Raw genomic sequence first — 17,594 nt, 5'->3', positions numbered from 1 at the left:
AAAGACGGAACAGAAAAAAGGCACTTTCCCGTATTGTTTCTGAGAACCTGCCGTGCCCACACTTGGAAATTTTGCCTCGATTCTGAAATAAAGGGTGTCACGGAAGACACACGCTCCCCTAGTGAGGCCATATGGGGCTTTTTGCTGACTATTGTTGCCTTTTGATCAAGAAGCCATCTTCGGAAACACGTGAGCACAAGAGGGACCAGACACCCGCTCCAGGAGGCGCTCTGCAGAGCCCGGATCGGATTCCTCCAGCCCCGGGCCTTCTACGTCTATCGCAAGGAGCCCAATGTATCACTTGTGCATGGTCTGGGGGACCCTTGATAACGGAGGGAGACAGCAGTGCAGGGGGCTCTGGGACCCCCCAGTCCTGCTCTACCGTCTACTGTCCGTGTTGGACGGCCAGGCAGGATGGAAGGGTCTCCTGGTAAAGGAGGGGGAGAAGAAGGGGGCGGGCACTCTGAGCCCACGGTTACAGCCGGGTAAACACCTGCGCTGGGTGAGAGGGCTCGGGAGGTCGGAAGCCCGGTGCTCCCGCCTCCTTCAGCAGAAGGCTGGTTCCCCCCCCCACCCCCCGGCCACAAAGCACGGAGCTCTTCACGTCAATTAGGGGCCGGGGGGGCTCTCGTGTCGCGCGGGGTGGCGTTCTGGACAACTCCTGTGTCAGGACTGTGAGGTCCAGGCTACGCCTTGGGGCCGGGAAGGGGCTGGTGGTCGTGGCGACCCCGTGTGTGCAGATCTGGCACCTCCAGGGTGGGTGGGCAGCGAGGGAGTCGCGTCTCCCTACGACGCAGAGTGAGACCCCGTGAAACAGTCCCTCCCGCCTGTTCCTACGACCCCTTGTTTGCGTCCGCTCCTCACAGGGAGGCGGACAGAGCCACGGACGGACCGACGGACATGCGCAGCCTCGCGGGGCTCCTCGGGGCTGTGCTCTCACGGCCCCTGAAGGATGACAGATGCCGCGCCGCACCCCTTGTGCCACCTGTTTAACACACACAGACACACACACGAGTGTGCACACACACACACGACCCCACAGCGAACACGCGCGCGCATGTTGACACTCCCACACGCTCTCCCCCCCCCACATACACACTCACACACTCATACCACACAGTCACGCACACACACTGTCACACGCAGCATGCACCCGCCCCTCCCGCGGGCGCACTCCGCCCTCCCGGCCCCGCGCACCTCTTTGGAGAGCCGGCTGAAGAGGTCCCCTCCTCGCAGGAAGTCCAGTATCAGGTACAGCTTCCCCTCCGTCTGAAAGGCTGTGGAAGGAGGGAGGGTCGGCATCCCGGGCCACACAAGGAACATGCCGGAGCCTTCCAGAAGCAGGGCTGGGGTCGGGCGGGGGTCGGGGCAGAGTCTGGGGGAAGGGCCGCAGGAACGAGTCTGTCTGTGTCCCTCACTTTCAGGAAGAGCCTGGAGGGTCACCTCTCTGGTCTTTTCTCCTCTCCTTCACTCCCTGCTTCCTTTTTGATCCCAGAGGGGCTGGAACCGGCCTGGAGCCAGTGTCTACAGGCCCAGCCTGCTCCCCCGACCCCCACTGCCAATGCTGGGCTCCGGGCTCACGTGGTTGCAGGAGCAAGCCTCCTCCCCTCCCCGGCTGCACCCTGCATAGCTGCAGGTCAAGGAAGTCTGTCCTCTGCTCCCTTCCTTCGCGGAGGCGTCGGTGACCCGCCGGCTCGGCCGCTGTGCGTCACGGCAATGGGGCTCACGTCCGGGGTTTGTTCACCGTGAACTATAATTTCAGGTCTTGCCCACCGGTCAGCCAGCGTGCCTCGCTCCAGAGGGGGCTGGACGTGCATGTGGGGGTCAAGGGAAACCAATCACCGCTGACCACTGACGGCCAGTTCAACGTTATTGACGACCTACCACCTGGCATCTGTGTTATGTACACAGGAGGTAAGGCTGCGGGGGTCCCGATATCCCTGAGCACTCGAAAGCCTTTTATTTTCTAGAAGTAAACGCCAGAGGCACTACAAGTGCCAGGGCTGGAGAGACAGACCTCCTCTACCTAAAGACTCGTCCGAACTGTATAAATCGGAGGCTGGGTTGGATCCTCTCTCCTAGGGCTTGACGGGCAGCAGGAGAGCAAATGTCATTTGATCAACCACAGAGCTGACACGGAAGGTGCGATTAAAATCCCGGTAAGACGCCCGGTGCTTCTTCAGAGAAACGCCCTGGAAACCAGCTGAAACGGCTGCGTGTCAGGGGCAGGGCCAGCCTCCCGAGGGCCCCTGTGGATAGAGGTAGGGGCACCTGCCGGCCAGCCCAGGTGACACGGTGTGACAGACCTGGGGTACCTGCCGGCCCAAGTGACACGGTGGGACAGAGCTAGGGGCACCTGCCAGCCCAGGTGCAGGACAGACCCAGGGGCACCCACCCAATGGCCCAGGTGATGTTGCGGGACAGACCTAGGGGCACCTGCCAGCCCAGGTGACGCTGCGGGACAGACCCAGAGGCACCTGCCGGCCAGCCGGCCCAGGTGACGCTGCGGGACAGACCCAGGGGCACCTGCCGGCCCAGGTGACATGGTGGGACAGACCTAGGGGCACCTGCCAGCCCAGGTGACGCTGAGAGACAGACCCAGGGGCACCTGCCTGCCAGCCAGAGAAGTCTCACTCACCACCGGCTTCCAGCAAGTTCGCATCCATATTCACTTGTACTAGCTCTGAAAAGATGGGCCACACACTTTCTACACGAGACTGAAGTGTTTTCTTAGCAATATCGGAAGTTAACAGTGAGGAGGAGCTAGAAGTCTCTGCCCTCCTCCCATCTTTGGACTCGGCTTATGCCTTTGCTTCCTTCTGATTTGTGTAAACGTCTGGGACCACGCCCCACACCCAGCGCCTTCGAAACCGACAAGGTAGGGGTTTCGTTTTGTTTCTTTTTCTCCTGCACGTGACGCATATTAGTTATTTGCTAGGGTCGTAAGCGTTAACGCGGTCTGGCATGATTCCAGAGTCGCCCGTTCATTTGTTACTTTTCATTCGAAGACCGCACTTCCTGCTTCCCCAGGGGAGAAACGACCGAAAGCAAACTAGGAGGACTCGGCGTGGCAGAGTAGGCACGGGGCCGCAAACATCAAAATTATTCGAATTGGGTCTCATTTCCCTTCCAGAAAATGGAAACGGTAACCTCCTTGAAAGGAAGTTTTGAGGGTCCCATGAGCTACAATCTTTAAGATGCTTGAAACCTAGCCTTCACGTAAAATACGGAAGGTGATGCCATTCTGGTTAAAGAAATTCTTGGGTCATACGGCATTTCATTCTAAAACAACACAAAAATAGATCACAGATTCTCCCCAATCTAGGCCAAGAGACTTTTTTTTTTTTTACTGTATCAGTGATGATAATTTAGTAACAAAGTCGAGCCCCCCCCCCCCACTTTTGTCTCCGATTAGAACCGGGCATCCTGCTCCCTCAGAGAGGCAGACCACGGAAGAGATCACGGGACCACAGAGAGGAGGCAGCCCCACGCCACGCAGGCCCTCGACAGGGGGGGGGGGGGGGGGTTTCTCCTTCTGTCCCAGCACGCGGTTTCATTTTCCCTGGATTTGGGGAAGGTGGCGCCAGGGCCTCTCAAAAGTAGGTTATGTTTGACTCTATTTACCATAATGAAGCTTCACAATGAAAGGGTGATTCACTTCTGCCAAAATGTCTCTTTCCATCTTCGATCGGACTCGGTCCCGAACTGCAAAACAGAAAAACAAAGGCTTTCAAGAGACAAGAACGGCGTTCTAGAGAGCACGTTACCTAACACGTTAGCAACAAACCACTTCCCGCGATGTTCTGTTACAGTTCTCAGGCATATACAGAAGTCGGAATACTAGGATAATGGTCACCCTCAACTCGTCTACCTACAGCCAACAACTGCTCGCGTTCTAGCACACTTGCCTTCCTCCTTTCTCTCTTCACACATACGCACATTTTAGCCCAAACTCCGACAATAAATCGCCGGCCCCGTGACGCTTGACCCCTAGGTGCATGTGCACCAGCACGTCCTAGGAGGAAGGACAGTCTCTTACGTTACCCCCGACACGGCCATGACCTCTAAGAAGACTAACAATCATGTCCCACTGTCACCTAATATCCAATGCATATTCCACACCCTCCGCCACGTCATTTACAGCTGTTGCTTTTTCCAATCTGGGGTCAAGGTTCACTCATTATATCCGCTTGTTACAATTCTTTATTCTATTTGCTTCTAGAACAGAACGGTCCCACACTTTTTGCCTCGTGTTCGGTGGACATTTCGGTGAGGCCAGGCCAGCTTCTCGTAGCCTCTTCCACATTGTGGGTGTGTTTGATTGTTGCTTCATTGGGGGTTCTAACTCCTTTATTCCTTGCAAACTGAGGTCGGGTCTGGACGCTTTGTAAGATTGAGGCTGAACGTTCTGGGGGGAGATCTCTGCTGGGTGATGCCACGTGTCTCCGATCACAGCGGATGATGTGTGTGTGCTGCGTTACCCTCACTACGTGATGCTAAACTTGACGATGTGATTAAGGGGGCAAGCCATCAGTGCCCCCACACGTCCCTTTGTACATAGTCAGTGAGCTGCAGGGTGATACTTGGTGTGGAGGGCTCTGTGGGCTCCCACGACTCCTTCAGCCAAGAGCGTTAGCATTTGTACGTGATTCTTGCTTGCATCATTTAGGGTCACAAAATGGCGATCTTCCCATTCCTGTTGGAACTGGAAATCAAGAGAAAGACTGCTTCTCTCTGTCCTTGAGGATAATTACACACTAGCGATTCTTAAAAAAATTAGTGCGTTTTAACCAGTTTCAGTATTATTCTTTTCTGGTGCTGACATTGTCCAAAGCGTAGCCATCTGGGAATACAGATGGAATTCGTTTTGAGGCAAAAATAAGCAAGCCGAAAGAGATCACCACTTGAGAATAAGAATAACCCCACGATTCCCACGAGCAAACCGATACACCAAGGGCGGTGACCTTGCACCACCCCCTGTGAGCAGAGGGAGGAAATTTCCTCAAATGTTCCTAAGTGTGAGGAGTACGGGTGTTGCGTTACCGGACCAGGCGTTTAATCCTTCCACAATTTGGCCTAGTGACGTGTCCTGTTAAAGGTTTATTTAAGGAGTGCGTCGCCAAGGACGGCCGTAATAAACGACGCCGAACGTGGGCAAGCACTGGCAAGGAGGCTGCAAGGACGTGAACCCTGGGCGGAAGCGGGGGGGGGGGGGCTGTACCACGGTGCGGCCTCGGTGCGAAACAAACCGTGCACTCCTCAAAGAGTTAAACACAGACCTGCTCCGCGACCCAGCCGTGCCACCCCTAGGTATACGTCCCACAGAACTGAAGCCAGGAACTCGGGTCCCAGAGCACCCACGTGCACAACGGCATGACTCACAGCGGCCAAAAGGTGGAAGCCCAAGGGTCCGCCAACGGACGGGCAGATAAATGCGACGGGGTCTATCCGCACGGCGCTCTTCCGCCTTAAAAAGTAATAAAATGCCGACACACGCGTTAGCACGGACGAACCCCGAGAACATTATCCTCAGTGGAACAAGCCAGGCCCCGAAGAACAAATACTCTATGACTCTGTTTCTACGAGGTCCCTTCAGCAGTCAAATTCCTGGAGACAGAAAGGAGCCGGGTGGCAGCTAGGGGTGGGGGAGGGGGAGGGGGACAGAGTCGCTGTTCGGGATGATGACAAAGTTCTGGTATAGACAGTGGTGACAGTTATGTAACACTGTGAATGGGGTTTTTTTTTAATGTTTATTTATTTATGAGAGACAGAGAGTGAGAGCGTGGGGAGGGGCAGAGAGAGAGAGGGAGACACAGAGCCCGACGCGGGGCTCGAACCCCCGGAACGGTGAGATCGTGACCTGAGCTGCCCGGGCGCCCCCTGTGAATGGATTTAATGCCACTTGCAAATGGTTAAATGGTCGGCATGACGTTATGCCCACCTTATCAGAATTACAGAAACAAAAAGTCCTGTGTCACTGCTGGTCCCAGGACAGCCGCCTGCCCTCTGCTCTAACGCTGGCTTCACTCTCCTCCAGGTACTCGGGCTCTCCGGAGTCCACCTTGGCTTTGGGGCCGCGACCGCGCGCTCCTTGCCCGCCTGCTGGGGAGCAGTGGCCGCTGGGCACGTGTCCTGGCTCTGTCACCGGGAGGCGGCGCTGCTCTCCACGCACTCTCCTCACAGGGACGGTAACAGAACCTGCCTCACGGGGTTTCCCGGGGACAAGGACGTAGCACGCGGGTTCCTGGCCGCACACACCGAGCTGGGCCCATTTGTGGGGTGGGCTGCACACCCCCGGGGCTTCCTCGGCCACTCCTCCTCCGTTCCACTGCTGCTGTTCCTGTCCCAATGCCAGACCCCGGTGACCGCGGTGGCTGCGGGTGACCCAGAAGGGCCGCGCGTTGGCAGAGAGGGCCGCGGGCAGGGCTGCGGGTCTCCCAGTGGTGCCTGCACAGCCCAGCCTTCTCTGTGCCCCCACGGCCCCGAGCCCCCAGCCTCAAAGCCCTGCTGGGGTCTGGCTCGTCATCGTCTGCACCCCAGTGATGCACAGCGGGTCCTCTTCTGGCTGTGCCAGAGGAGCAGGGCCTCTCTGCTGCGAGGCCCCCGGGGAGCGCATCGTCCAGCCCTGGGTTTACGGGAGAGCAGGCGAGGCTCGTTGGAGAGAAGTGGTGCCCGGAGCTGGGCCGGTGGGCACAGATTCCAGCAGAGCAGAGAACACAGACCCTGGGGAGGACAAAGGAGAAACTGAGTCGTGAGCCAGAGCCGTGAGTGCAAACTGCCACCCCGGAGACTCGAGCGGAGCACGGCGCCCCGAGTCGAAAACGGTCGCTGGGCATTTCTAGTTCATGCGGATTTTTATCGCTGGCTCTGGTTTTGTCTCCGGAGCGGAGAGCCTCAAGTTCAAGATTCCCTCTGGCTCTTTGATGGCAGTCATTGCGTGCAAACCTTTCCAGGTCGTGTTGCCAAATTTAGTCTTGTTTTTCCTGTTTATCATTTGTGCGTCACTATGTCGTGACCCAGGCTTTGGTCAGTGTAGCTTCTCTTTTCTCCATAAACAGAAAGCCGGCCACGCGCGGCACGTCTGGTGGAGGGGCTGAGGGCAGAGCCTGGGCCCCTCGTCGGGGGAGCAGATCGTGAGCCCGGGACGGGACCGGTCCTCCCGGCTCCTTGCAAACGGGACAACTGAGTGGTGGGGGCACAGTCCTCCCACCTGACCTCGAATTTCTCTCCGCCGAGCTCCGTCCTCCCGTCCAGTCCCTGTCCTGTTTGTCGGTCTTCTCTGTGCAGCACGAGGAAGGCAGAGCCGTCTCTGCCCCCAGCGAGTTAGAGTCTGGGAGCCGTGCTGTGGGGACGGCAGCGTGGGAGCCCCGGAGGGCCGGCGGGGTCTGGGGGAGCGGGAGGGACACTCCAGGGAGGGTTCCAGATGCTCGATACAAGCCCAGCATCAGCTGCAGGCACGTCGTGAGAATGAGGGTGGGGCCTGGGACCGTCCCTTCTGGTGCCGTTAGAAACCTTCCCAAGCAACCCGCTGTGTGGACCCAAGTGCGCCACTGCAGCCCAGGCCCGGGCTGCCTCCTGGAGGCAGGGGAGGGGGGCCCTTCGTGTCCACAGAGCAGGCCAGCCTTGGTCCCCCAAAATGTGGCCTCTTCTGGGAAAAGTCCCGGTTCCGTCCCCAGTACCCGCAGCCCCCCGCCCCGCGACGAGACCCGGAGAAGCAGAGCAGCCAAGAAACGGGGACACCGTGTCCCCACACCCACCCAGCCACCTCCCTGCAAAGCTCGGTCAAGAGCATCTGAGAATCCGGTAAGTGGGACTGACACGACTATCATCGTGTCAGATGTGCTTGCAGTGAAGGGAGCTGCTGGGCCACACGACGGACGGAGTGCTCGTAACGGCCGTGCTGGTGAAGACAACAGAGAAGATCTTACATGCAAATTTCCAAAGAACTGTTAAGTTACAGCTGGAAAAAAAAATTTATATATATATAAATATATATATTTCCTCCCTGCCTTTCACACAAAAATAAATCCCAGATCTATTAAGAAGTGTCTAAGAAAAAGATCAATCCACAGAAATGATGACAAGGAAAAATGTGCACCCTTGTCCAGGTGGGAATCTGTAACAAAGGCAATGGAGAAGTGACGCAGGACAACCCGCCGTCCCAGACATGGCGAAGTTAAAAGGCCGAGCCGACACGTGGAGGTTGCGTGAGGCAGAGAGAGGGGCCGGGGGCCTCAAGAGACCCAGCACCCCGAGTGAGCGTCACGGCACTCACGTCAGCTGGGGGGACGCGTCCGCAAACGCGTGCTGTGAGAGTGGCCCCCGCTGTGAGAGTGTGAGAGGTGTGGACACAGGGGACGGCTGTGTTCACGCGGGACACGGCCTTCACGGTGCCGGGGCTGCGTCACCGACTGTTTCCGGGGACTCGTGTGGCCGAGCTGACAGGACGTGCAGGGGCAGCTGGCACACAGGGCCCCTTGGCTGCGAGCCAAGAGGGAGCCGGGGTCCCGAGCGGCCGGGACGGTCTCCAGGTCTGCGGATTCTGCCGAGCGGGGCTCACCGTCCGCCTCCCCCTGCCCGGCTGGCGCGGGCCGGATCCAGGGATGGCGGGAAAGGCCCGGACCGGCGACTCTGCCACTCGGCGGGCGGCCACGGAGTGTCCTTGCACGAGAAAGACACAGGCATAAAGGCAGACGCATCCCCATCAAGCCAGGGGACGGCGGAGGATGCCCAGGGTTTGATTCCCGAGACCCGGGTGCATAACGAAGAGGGATGCTTCCCCCACGCCTGCATTGTGACGCGTCACTGAGTCACAGGACGCGGGACAGATGTGGGAAACGCCAGCAGCCGCCGCGCTGGGCGCCTCTAGGCTGGCGCCAAACCTGGGGTCGGGCCACACTATCGCCCCGGGATATTTGTTCTCTGGTAGCTGACAGGTGAGGCTGGAACTGAGCGGGCCTACGACGGATGTAAAGGGAAAAAATGTTCTAAGCTGTTGTGAGATTCAACAATACACCGTAGAGAGTCGGGGATAAATTGCCGTCTTTCCGTGTCCCACCGACCCTGTATTTGTGGCTGTCCTGTCACGAGGTGGATTAGGGTGACGTGCTTTTCACGACTGGCTTTGCTCCCGGGCTGCCAGCTGTGACCTTCACGCGTCCTGCAGCCGTCACGGCCCCTGGCTGCCCCGGCACTGAGATGAAAGTGGAGAAGCGTGTTAATTCACGCCGAAGAGCAGGATCTCCCTCCCAGGAAAACAGGGGAGGAAGCACACTGCGGGGTCGCCCTGGTGGACGCCACTCACAGCACAAAACGGGAGCTACTTTCTGGAAAGCTGTGCTTTTGGCGGGGGAGGGATCGGGCTGACAGTGTCGGGACGTCCAAACCCCACACCCCTTTAGACAAGCGTAGATGTCTACACCCGCTCCTCGGTGCTCCCGAGGAATCTGAAGCTCAGCACACTCCAACCCGTTAATGTTTTTACTCAACCACTTGGCCCGTTCTGGTTTCAGGAGACAAACGTTGGCTAACGCCCCTCTCAGGCAGGAGCGACAGAAAATCTCAAGACCCACGGTCCTTTGAGCGCGAAACCAGAACGCGGGGCCCGTTTCTGCCGGCCAGCACCCCATCCCTCCTACGAGTCAGCAGAACTCTCTGAGAAACGGCCAGTGTAGTCTGAGACGGCCAGGTGGAAGGGTCCGCCTCGGACTCGAATCCGCGCGCCCGTGGGCGGTGAGCTCAGGCTCGGCCGGGCACAGTGACCACGGCTCACCGCTCCCCTCCGCTGCCCGCAGAAGCCTACTGGGTCTGAAATTATACCCCAAGCAGGCTCCTGGACGCGGGCAAAAAATCCGTCCTCACACAAGACCTGTTGGCCTTCGAAGGTCAGATTCATAGCAAAAAAGTGGCCTCACGTGAGAAGCTGTGTCGGTAAATGTGGCAAAACTTTAGTCCAGAGGAAAAAGGAAGAAAACCACAAACAATAAAAGTTAAAAACGTAACCACCTTAACTACCATATGTGGCCTAACCCTCCAGGATTTGTCTGTTTCTCTATACGGATTATGTATTTGTTTATTATTATTTTTTAAATATAATTTATTGCCAAGTTAGCTAACGTACAGCATATACAGTGTGCTCTTGGTTTCGGGGGTAGATTCCCATGATTCATCGCTCCCAGTGCTCATCCCAGCAAGTGCCCTCCTCAACGCCCATCACCCACTGTCCCCTCCCCCCCGCCCCCCAACCACCTTCAGTTTGTTCTCCGGATTTAAGAGTCTCTGATGGTTTGCCTCCCTCCCCCTCTGTTTGAAACTATTCTTTTCCCCCCGTCCCCTCCCCCATCGTCTTCTGTTAAGTTTCTCAAATTCCACATATGAGTGAAAACATGTGGTATCTGTCTTTCTCTGCCTGACTTATTTCACTCAGCATAATACCCTCCAGTTCCATCCACATTGTTGCACATGGCAGGATTTCGTTCTTCCTCATTGCCAAGTAGTATTCCATTGTGTATATAAACCACAACTTCTTTATCCATTCGTCAGCTGGTGGACATTTAGGCTCTTTCCATCATTTGGCGATTGTTGAAAGCGCTGCTATAAACATAGGGGTACATGTGCCCTTACAAATCAGCACGCCTATATCCCTTGGGTAAATTCCTAGTAGTGCAATTGCTGGGTCGTAGGGTGGTTCTATCTTTAATCTTTTGAGGACCCTCCACACTGTTTCCAGACTGGTTACACCAGTGTGCATTCCCACCAGCAGTGCAAGAGGGTTCCGTTTCTCCACATCCTCACCAGCATCTGTAGTTTCCTGATTTGTTCGTTTTAGCCACTCTGACTGGTGTGAGGTGATATCTCGTCGTGGCTTTGATTTGTATTTCCCTGATGATGAGTGACGTTGAGCAGTTTTTCATGCCTCGGCTGGCCATCTGGATGTCTTCTTTGGAGAAGTGTCTATTCATGTCTTCTGCCCATTTCTTCACTGGATCATTTGTTTTACGGGTGTTGAGTTTGGTAAGTTCTTTACAGATTTTGGATGCTAGCCCTTTCTTACACCAGATTATTTACAGAGAGTGACATGGTTACATAACTAATTTCTTGGCCAGAGAATCTTTCTGTGGATGAATCTCCAGCCTGTTTCTCTCCCGCGTACACACGGCACAAGCATTAAAGACAAGGGGAGACAGGAATCCATTCCCTACTTTCTACATATCTACAATGCAAGAAACACAGTCGTGGTAGAAACAAACGGATAAAGGACCCCTCAGGGTTTTCATTTGCAGGCAGGCACTGTAGACCAAGAAGCCGGGTGCCCGTTGCTGACGGGTGATATTTACCTGAGGTCCAAGGCGCCTCCAGGAGGCTGGAGAAAGACAGGGAGGCTTCTGTCCCTGACCATGTACCGGGAAAATAACCCCGAATAGTAAATGCCCGAAGGACAATTAGTGGGATGGGCTGGGTCCCCAGCGCCCGTTATCGCGGGACGGGCACGGGCTCGTGACTCCACAGCGTCCAACTCGGGGGACGGCGGGAAGTGGCTTCGCTGCTCTGTGCCTCAGTGTCCTCACCTGTACAGCGAGGACAATAACACCAGGAGGGGCACTTGGAACACGTGCTCGCGATTTGCTTTATTCTCCTCCCCCACCCAGAATTTGCAAGCATCCAAATGTGAACCAAATGACTGTGATGAATTTGCCTGGAAACAAAATCTGTGCAAACTAAGGCGTTCACTGAAGCTCGGTTTCTGAGCAAATCGGTGTTGTCAGTTTTTTAAAATTTTATTTATTTTCGAGACAGAACGCAAGTGCGGGAGGGGCGGAGAGAGAGGGAGACAGAGGATCCAAAGCGGGTTCCGTGTCAACAGCAGTGAACCCAACGCGGGGCTTGAACTCATGATCCGTGAGATCGTGACCCGAGCCGAAATCAAGAGTCAGACGTTTAATCGACTGAACCACCCAGGCGCCTCAACAAGTCAGCGTTTTTAAATCAAGCCCAGACGTGTAAGAGAAGAAGGGATAAACACAACAGTGCTGAAGAGGGCATTCTGAGGTTTGAGGCCCCCCGGGCTGAGTCGGGCTGGGCGCTGGTTCAAACACCGAAATCAGTACGAATGGAAGCCGTGCGTTTCTATCCCGGACACCACACACTCCGTGCTCCCCGAGCACCTGCTGAGTGATGTGATCAGGGCTCTACCTCTTAAAGGAAGGGCGGAGGATTAGCAGAAACGGCCTGGCCGGGCCATCCGACAAGCTCAGAAGGCGGCCAGGCCCACGTCCTCTGACCCCACGGCCGGCGGCCACGGGCCCCCACCCACTGCTGCCAACGGACACGTGTGAAGTAACCGTGACTGCCCAGGACTTACGCAACTGGCCGAACAAAGAGATTTTGCCGGAAGGATATATTCTTTTCCCCTTAGCATCGCTAGGACAGAGTAAGGACTCATTTCCTTCAGAGCAGGGAACGTGTACGGCCCTTGGGCTTAGAAAGCGGACTTCCAGGGAAGACGGTTGAAAAATTAATTAGGCATGAAAACACAGGGGAAGTCCTACGGGCAACCTGTCGTGGCAAAGACACCTTTCACCCAAGCAGCGTCCGCACGTCGTGGAGGGCGGCCCGGTGAAAGGAGAGCGCCACACGGGGGGCCCGGCTGCGCTGCGTCTGGGCCTCTCCGCGGGGACCCGTCCTTCCGGGCAGTGAACGTGGCGGCGGCTGCAGGAAGGCGGAATCCTTTCCAAGCAGAGGGCAACTAGCGTCCAGCCTTCCTCCTCGCTCCCCCCCGCCCAGTGAGACCCACCCAACCCTGGACGGGACAGTCCTAACCCGTCTCCAGTTCTCGCGGAGGAAAGGGCCCGAGCCGGAGGCAGCTGGCGCGGAGCCTGCGGGTTTCACGCTCACGTCCACAGCGCTACGAGGCAGGGGCTCTTACCGACATCGCCCCGCTTTAAGTAAGACAACGGGAGGCCGGGAGAGGCTCCCCCAGGCGACACGGCCGACGGCGGTGGAGCAGGACGAGCCCCAGGCCCAGGTTTGTGCTCCCCACCACACTGTATCCGGGGCCTCTCACCTGGGGGTGACGAATTCTCATGTTCACACCCACCCAGACCCAGCAACTCAGAGCCCCGGGGGTGGCCCCAGGCAGCAGCCTCTTGGGAAAGTCCCGCAGGCCAGTGCAGCCTGTAGCCACGCTGGGGAAGCCCTGTTACTAAGGTGGGGGACCGTCCCCGCGGGCAGACTCACTTAGGGCATGGAGACCAGGCGGCCTTTATTCCTGGTGTCAGGCTTGGGACGGTGCCTACAGCCGTCTGAGCCCCACTCCCAAGGCGTCAGCCTTTGGGTTTACGATGTGTGGAAGACCGTCTATAACACTGTTACCGTAAGAACTCAGTGAATAATTGAGTGATGAGCACAGAGTTACGAAAGAAGCCCGACATTTGCAAAGGGTCCTGAAGCAACCAGGAGGCAAGCGCCCTGCACCCCGCACCCTCCGTCCCGCATCCTGCACCCCGTGCCCTGCACCCTGCACCCCATGCCCGTGACGTGGGGGGAATGTGCTGGGAAGACCAGACGGGGCCGGGGTGGGGGTGCTGCCAGCCCCCACAGCCTCAGCTACGGAGCAGCTGACATTTCCCTACAAGCAATGTGTCACCTCGTTAAAGAAAGGGGTGCGGGCGCCCCACAACTCCTCAGTTATTTAAAGATTAACTAGAGCTGTCAGAGACTATTATCCTTACGTCAGGTGGTTTGGAATTGTGCCCACACCGGTTCTCTCCTGTGCACACGTGACAGTCATCCATGGCTCGGAGAAGCAATCTGCAGCTTTGCAAAGACTTCTGCACATCCTCCGCCCCCTTTTCACGTTTCCCTTCTCCAAATGGTTTCACCGTTCAAACTCCTTGCATTGTCTGCACCTCCTTCGGGTGTCGTAGGCGAGCGGGAGCGTCACTGCCACAGTGCATTCCTGGTCCCTCTGGCACATTCCGCAGACTTACTAATCAGCCTGCAAACTGGTGCCGACACCAAGGTGGAGAGTGTCTGAAGAACTCGGGCTAACGGGATGCAGGGGGGTCGGAGCTCCAGCAAATTTAAACAATCCTCTGAGCCAAGCCCCTCCTTCCGTGAGCCAGGAGGCGGGGAGGTTCGGAGAAGGCAAGGGTCCTTCCCGAGGCGAAGCCTGGTTAGGGGCGCGGAGACACCTGGCCTCCTGCCCGCACGTAACGAGTGTTCCTGGGATGGGGTGCCCCTCGCGTGAAACACTGCTTTTTGATCTTTTCATTTTCTCTTCAGAAAACAAATCCCCATTGCATTTCTGGAAAGAAAAAGTCTGTTCTGTACTGATGGACCGTTATGAAAAGCTGAAACAGTAAAGGATGTCAAACAATGTCTGGTTCGAGAGGCAGGTTTTTTTTTTTTTTATTATTTTTTTTATTTTTTTATTTTTAATTATTTTTTTTTCAATGTTTATTTATTTTTGGGACAGAGAGAGACAGAGCATGAAGGGGGGAGGGGCAGAGAGAGAGGGAGACACAGAATCGGAAACAGGCTCCAGGCTCTGAGCCATCAGCCCAGAGCCTGACGCGGGGCTCGAACTCACGGACTGCGAGATCGTGACCTGGCTGAAGTCGGACGCTTAACCGACTGCGCCACCCAGGCGCCCCGAGAGGCAGGTTTTAAAGGAGCAAAGGACATGGGAAAGTTTTCTACCCTTTTATGCCGATGCGGCTCGTTCTCACCATGTAAACATGACTTTGTGTAGTCAACCACGTTGTCCTGGAATATTTTGCAAATAACGTTACGTGATAAAAGTCACACGTGTTTCATTTTCGTTGAAAACTTGAAATATAGACGATAGGGAAGAAAATACAGGCTACCAGGAATCCCGTAACCGTGTTCATTTTGGCGTATTTCTCACTAGCGTGACGTAGATTTCCTACTTGCTTGTACACGCACGTACCTGTGCTGATGGAGATATCCACGCATGTCCCAATACTGTGATGTGTGGACACGCTTTGTATCCCGTCTAGTCCTTGTAACACCGTGTCCGGGGCGCTTTCTCAAGGACACTGGGTTGGATTATCAACAAAACAAGTGTGGAGACGTGCATCCGCGGAGGGTGGAATCATTGAGCCAGGGTGCCTGGCCTGAGCACGGAGGTCAGGGTTAATGCTGGCAGAATGCAGATGCAGCGGCGGGGTAAACAGAGAACAGATTCCAGTTCCTTGACTTGACTTTGCTTTTCCCGAGCAGGTGCACAGTGCAGGTTCCCTGATCGGGGTTCCAATGTCACTCCTACGATTTCTCCTTCTCCTTTTAGGGCAGGAGATGGTGAGGTTGTATTTGAGGGGAAGAAGGGACAGTTATGACTTAAGGGAAAAGGGACCGTAAGGTCACTGCCGGGGAGGTTGATGCGGAATCTGCCGACGGAGAGAAGGCCGGGGTGTGATCGTGGGAACGACGTGGCTTTCTTGTCAGGCTGCGGATTCGGCCCACGTGGTGCTGGAGAGTCAGTCTCAGTGCTTTGAGGGTTTTAGCAAATGGTCCTGTTGTTCAGCAATTCGTTATTCAGATGACAGCTTTACTGAGCTATAATTCGTATACCATTCAATTCACTTATTTAAAGTGTGCAAATCAACCATTTCTAGAATATTCAGAGTTATGCAACCGTCACCGGTCAATCTGAAAACTTCTCCACCAGCCCGAAACAAACCCACACCCTTGACAATTACTCCCTTTCTCCCCTCGGCCCCCGGCAGCTCCTGGTTGACTTTCTGTCTCTGCGGATTTGCCTGCTGGGGACTTTCGGACACGCAGAATCGCACAATACAGGGAGCTTTGCGAATGGCTTCTCTCACTTGGCGTAATGTTTTCAAGCGTCGTCCACACTGGGGCGGAGGGCGGGCTTCCTTCATAGCTATTGCTGAGTAAATCCCACTATGTGGCTATATCACACTTGTGTGTGCATTAGTTGATGGACATTTTGGGCTTTCCCCCAAATGTTATTGGCTCTTGTGAATCGGCTAATCACATGCAGGTGTTTGTATGCACACACATCTTCCGTTTCTCTTGGTTACAGCACAGGAGTGGGGCGGTCGGGTCACAGGTGACTGCGTCCAACCTTCTGAGCAGGTGCCAGAGGGACTCTTTATTCTGCAGACATCCATTTTTCAGGTGATCCTGAACCAACAAATGTCTAATTTACTTTGCTACTTCTATGGAACTACTGTTGAGTGAAGAGATTACTTTATTAAAAGCTGGGGACAAGGAGCCAAAGCCTGCTCTGCTTCCTGTACATTTTCCCGCGGTTCGTCTTTGCTTCCTACGTATCTTTTGAAGAACCATCCTTTAAAATTACATTATTATGAGCATCTTGGGATATTTGACCAGGTTCCATCGACAGTTTTAGAAATATTATTACAGCTACCAGAAAAAACGTTCACTATAAAGAGCACGGCTTAAATTATGGGGTTACTAGAAATGTTGAATGAAACTCGCGAGCGTCTGTAATAAGGCAGAATGCCGCGATCAGAGAACGCAAACAAGAGCTTCTGAGACAACTTGTTTAGGAAGTCAAATTCCAGGCCCCGAGAGACTGAGATTCAGTAGGGGGGTGCGGCCTGGGAGTCTGTTTCTAACAACGTCCCCTCCCAAACACGCACAGGTGATCCCGAGGCAGGCTCCAGCCTGACCACAATGGGTGTCCCTGCCCTGGGATGACCAGGTTGCCTGGATCTGGTCACCTGCTGCCCAGTAACCCCACCCATCCTTTTGGGCGTGAGTCTCACTTAGCCTCTCCGACCTTGAACGACCTCTTTTGGAAAAACACCTGTTCTCTTTTGAACGCCTGAGACGTGCACGTCCGTATTTATTTGGTTTACGCATTTCCTGTCCTACAAGGTTGGTTGTCTTACCCTGTTCACCAGGCAACAGGAAGCAACATGTGTGCAGAGAACGACACATTCCTTGTGTTGCCCCCTGAATGTACCCCTGAGGACGTTGTCCCAAGACCTGAAGATTCAAAACCTGCCTTGACATTCTCGAGTCTCACGGAGCCCAAAGGCCTGGGAGCTCCCTGCCCTTGACAGATATCACCCCACCCCTGAGAGAGCCCCCCACCTTGATGGTTTCCCAGTAAGCTGGACCAGCTACCCCCCATCTGGTCCTCACCCAATACACGCGCCAGCCCACAGAATTATTCAAACAGGCCTCGCCCATTCTCCACGGAGACAGGGGCCATCTTGCCTCCTCAAGCCTGTCCTTGGTGGCCCTGCTCCTAAGTACTGGCCTGTGCAGACCAGCCTGTCCTCGGTGGCCCTGTTCCTAAGTACCAGCCCAGCCTGTCCTTGGTGGCCCTGCTCCCAAGTACTGGCCCGTGTGGCCCACCCTATCTTTGGTGGCCCTGCTCCCTAGTACCGGCCCAGCCTGTCCTTGGTGGCCCTACTCCTGAGTACTGACCCGTGTGGCCCTGCTGTCCTTGGTGGCCCTGCTTCTGAGTACCGGCCCATGCGGCCCAGCCTGTCCTTGGTGACTCTCCTCCCGAGTACTGGCCCATGCGGCCCTGCTGTCCTTGGTGGCCCTGCTGCCGAGTACCGGCCCAGCCT

The 17,594-nt window shown here is 55.7% G+C and overlaps 1 protein-coding gene across 4 annotated transcripts in view; it reads right to left on the bottom strand.

The window, feature by feature from the left end:
• The window catches only part of RPS6KA2 (ribosomal protein S6 kinase A2), a 345,801-nt gene that overhangs the window by 65,065 nt on the left and 263,142 nt on the right, over nt 1-17,594 (bottom strand). For all 4 annotated transcript variants that reach the window (XM_040448690.1, XM_040448692.1, XM_040448693.1 and 1 more), the window contains 2 exons: nt 3,625-3,705; nt 1,198-1,277 (listed from right to left, as the gene is read on the bottom strand). In XM_040448690.1, coding sequence (XP_040304624.1) covers nt 1,198-1,277; nt 3,625-3,705 — 161 coding nt within the window. The remainder of the gene's footprint in view (nt 1-1,197; nt 1,278-3,624; nt 3,706-17,594) is intronic.

Source organism: Herpailurus yagouaroundi, unplaced genomic scaffold (assembly GCF_014898765.1).
Source record: "Herpailurus yagouaroundi ecotype Mexico unplaced genomic scaffold, PumYag 198, whole genome shotgun sequence".
NCBI classification, from domain to species: Eukaryota; Metazoa; Chordata; class Mammalia; order Carnivora; family Felidae; genus Herpailurus; species Herpailurus yagouaroundi.
This window is presented reverse-complemented; position numbering and strand designations above follow the sequence as displayed.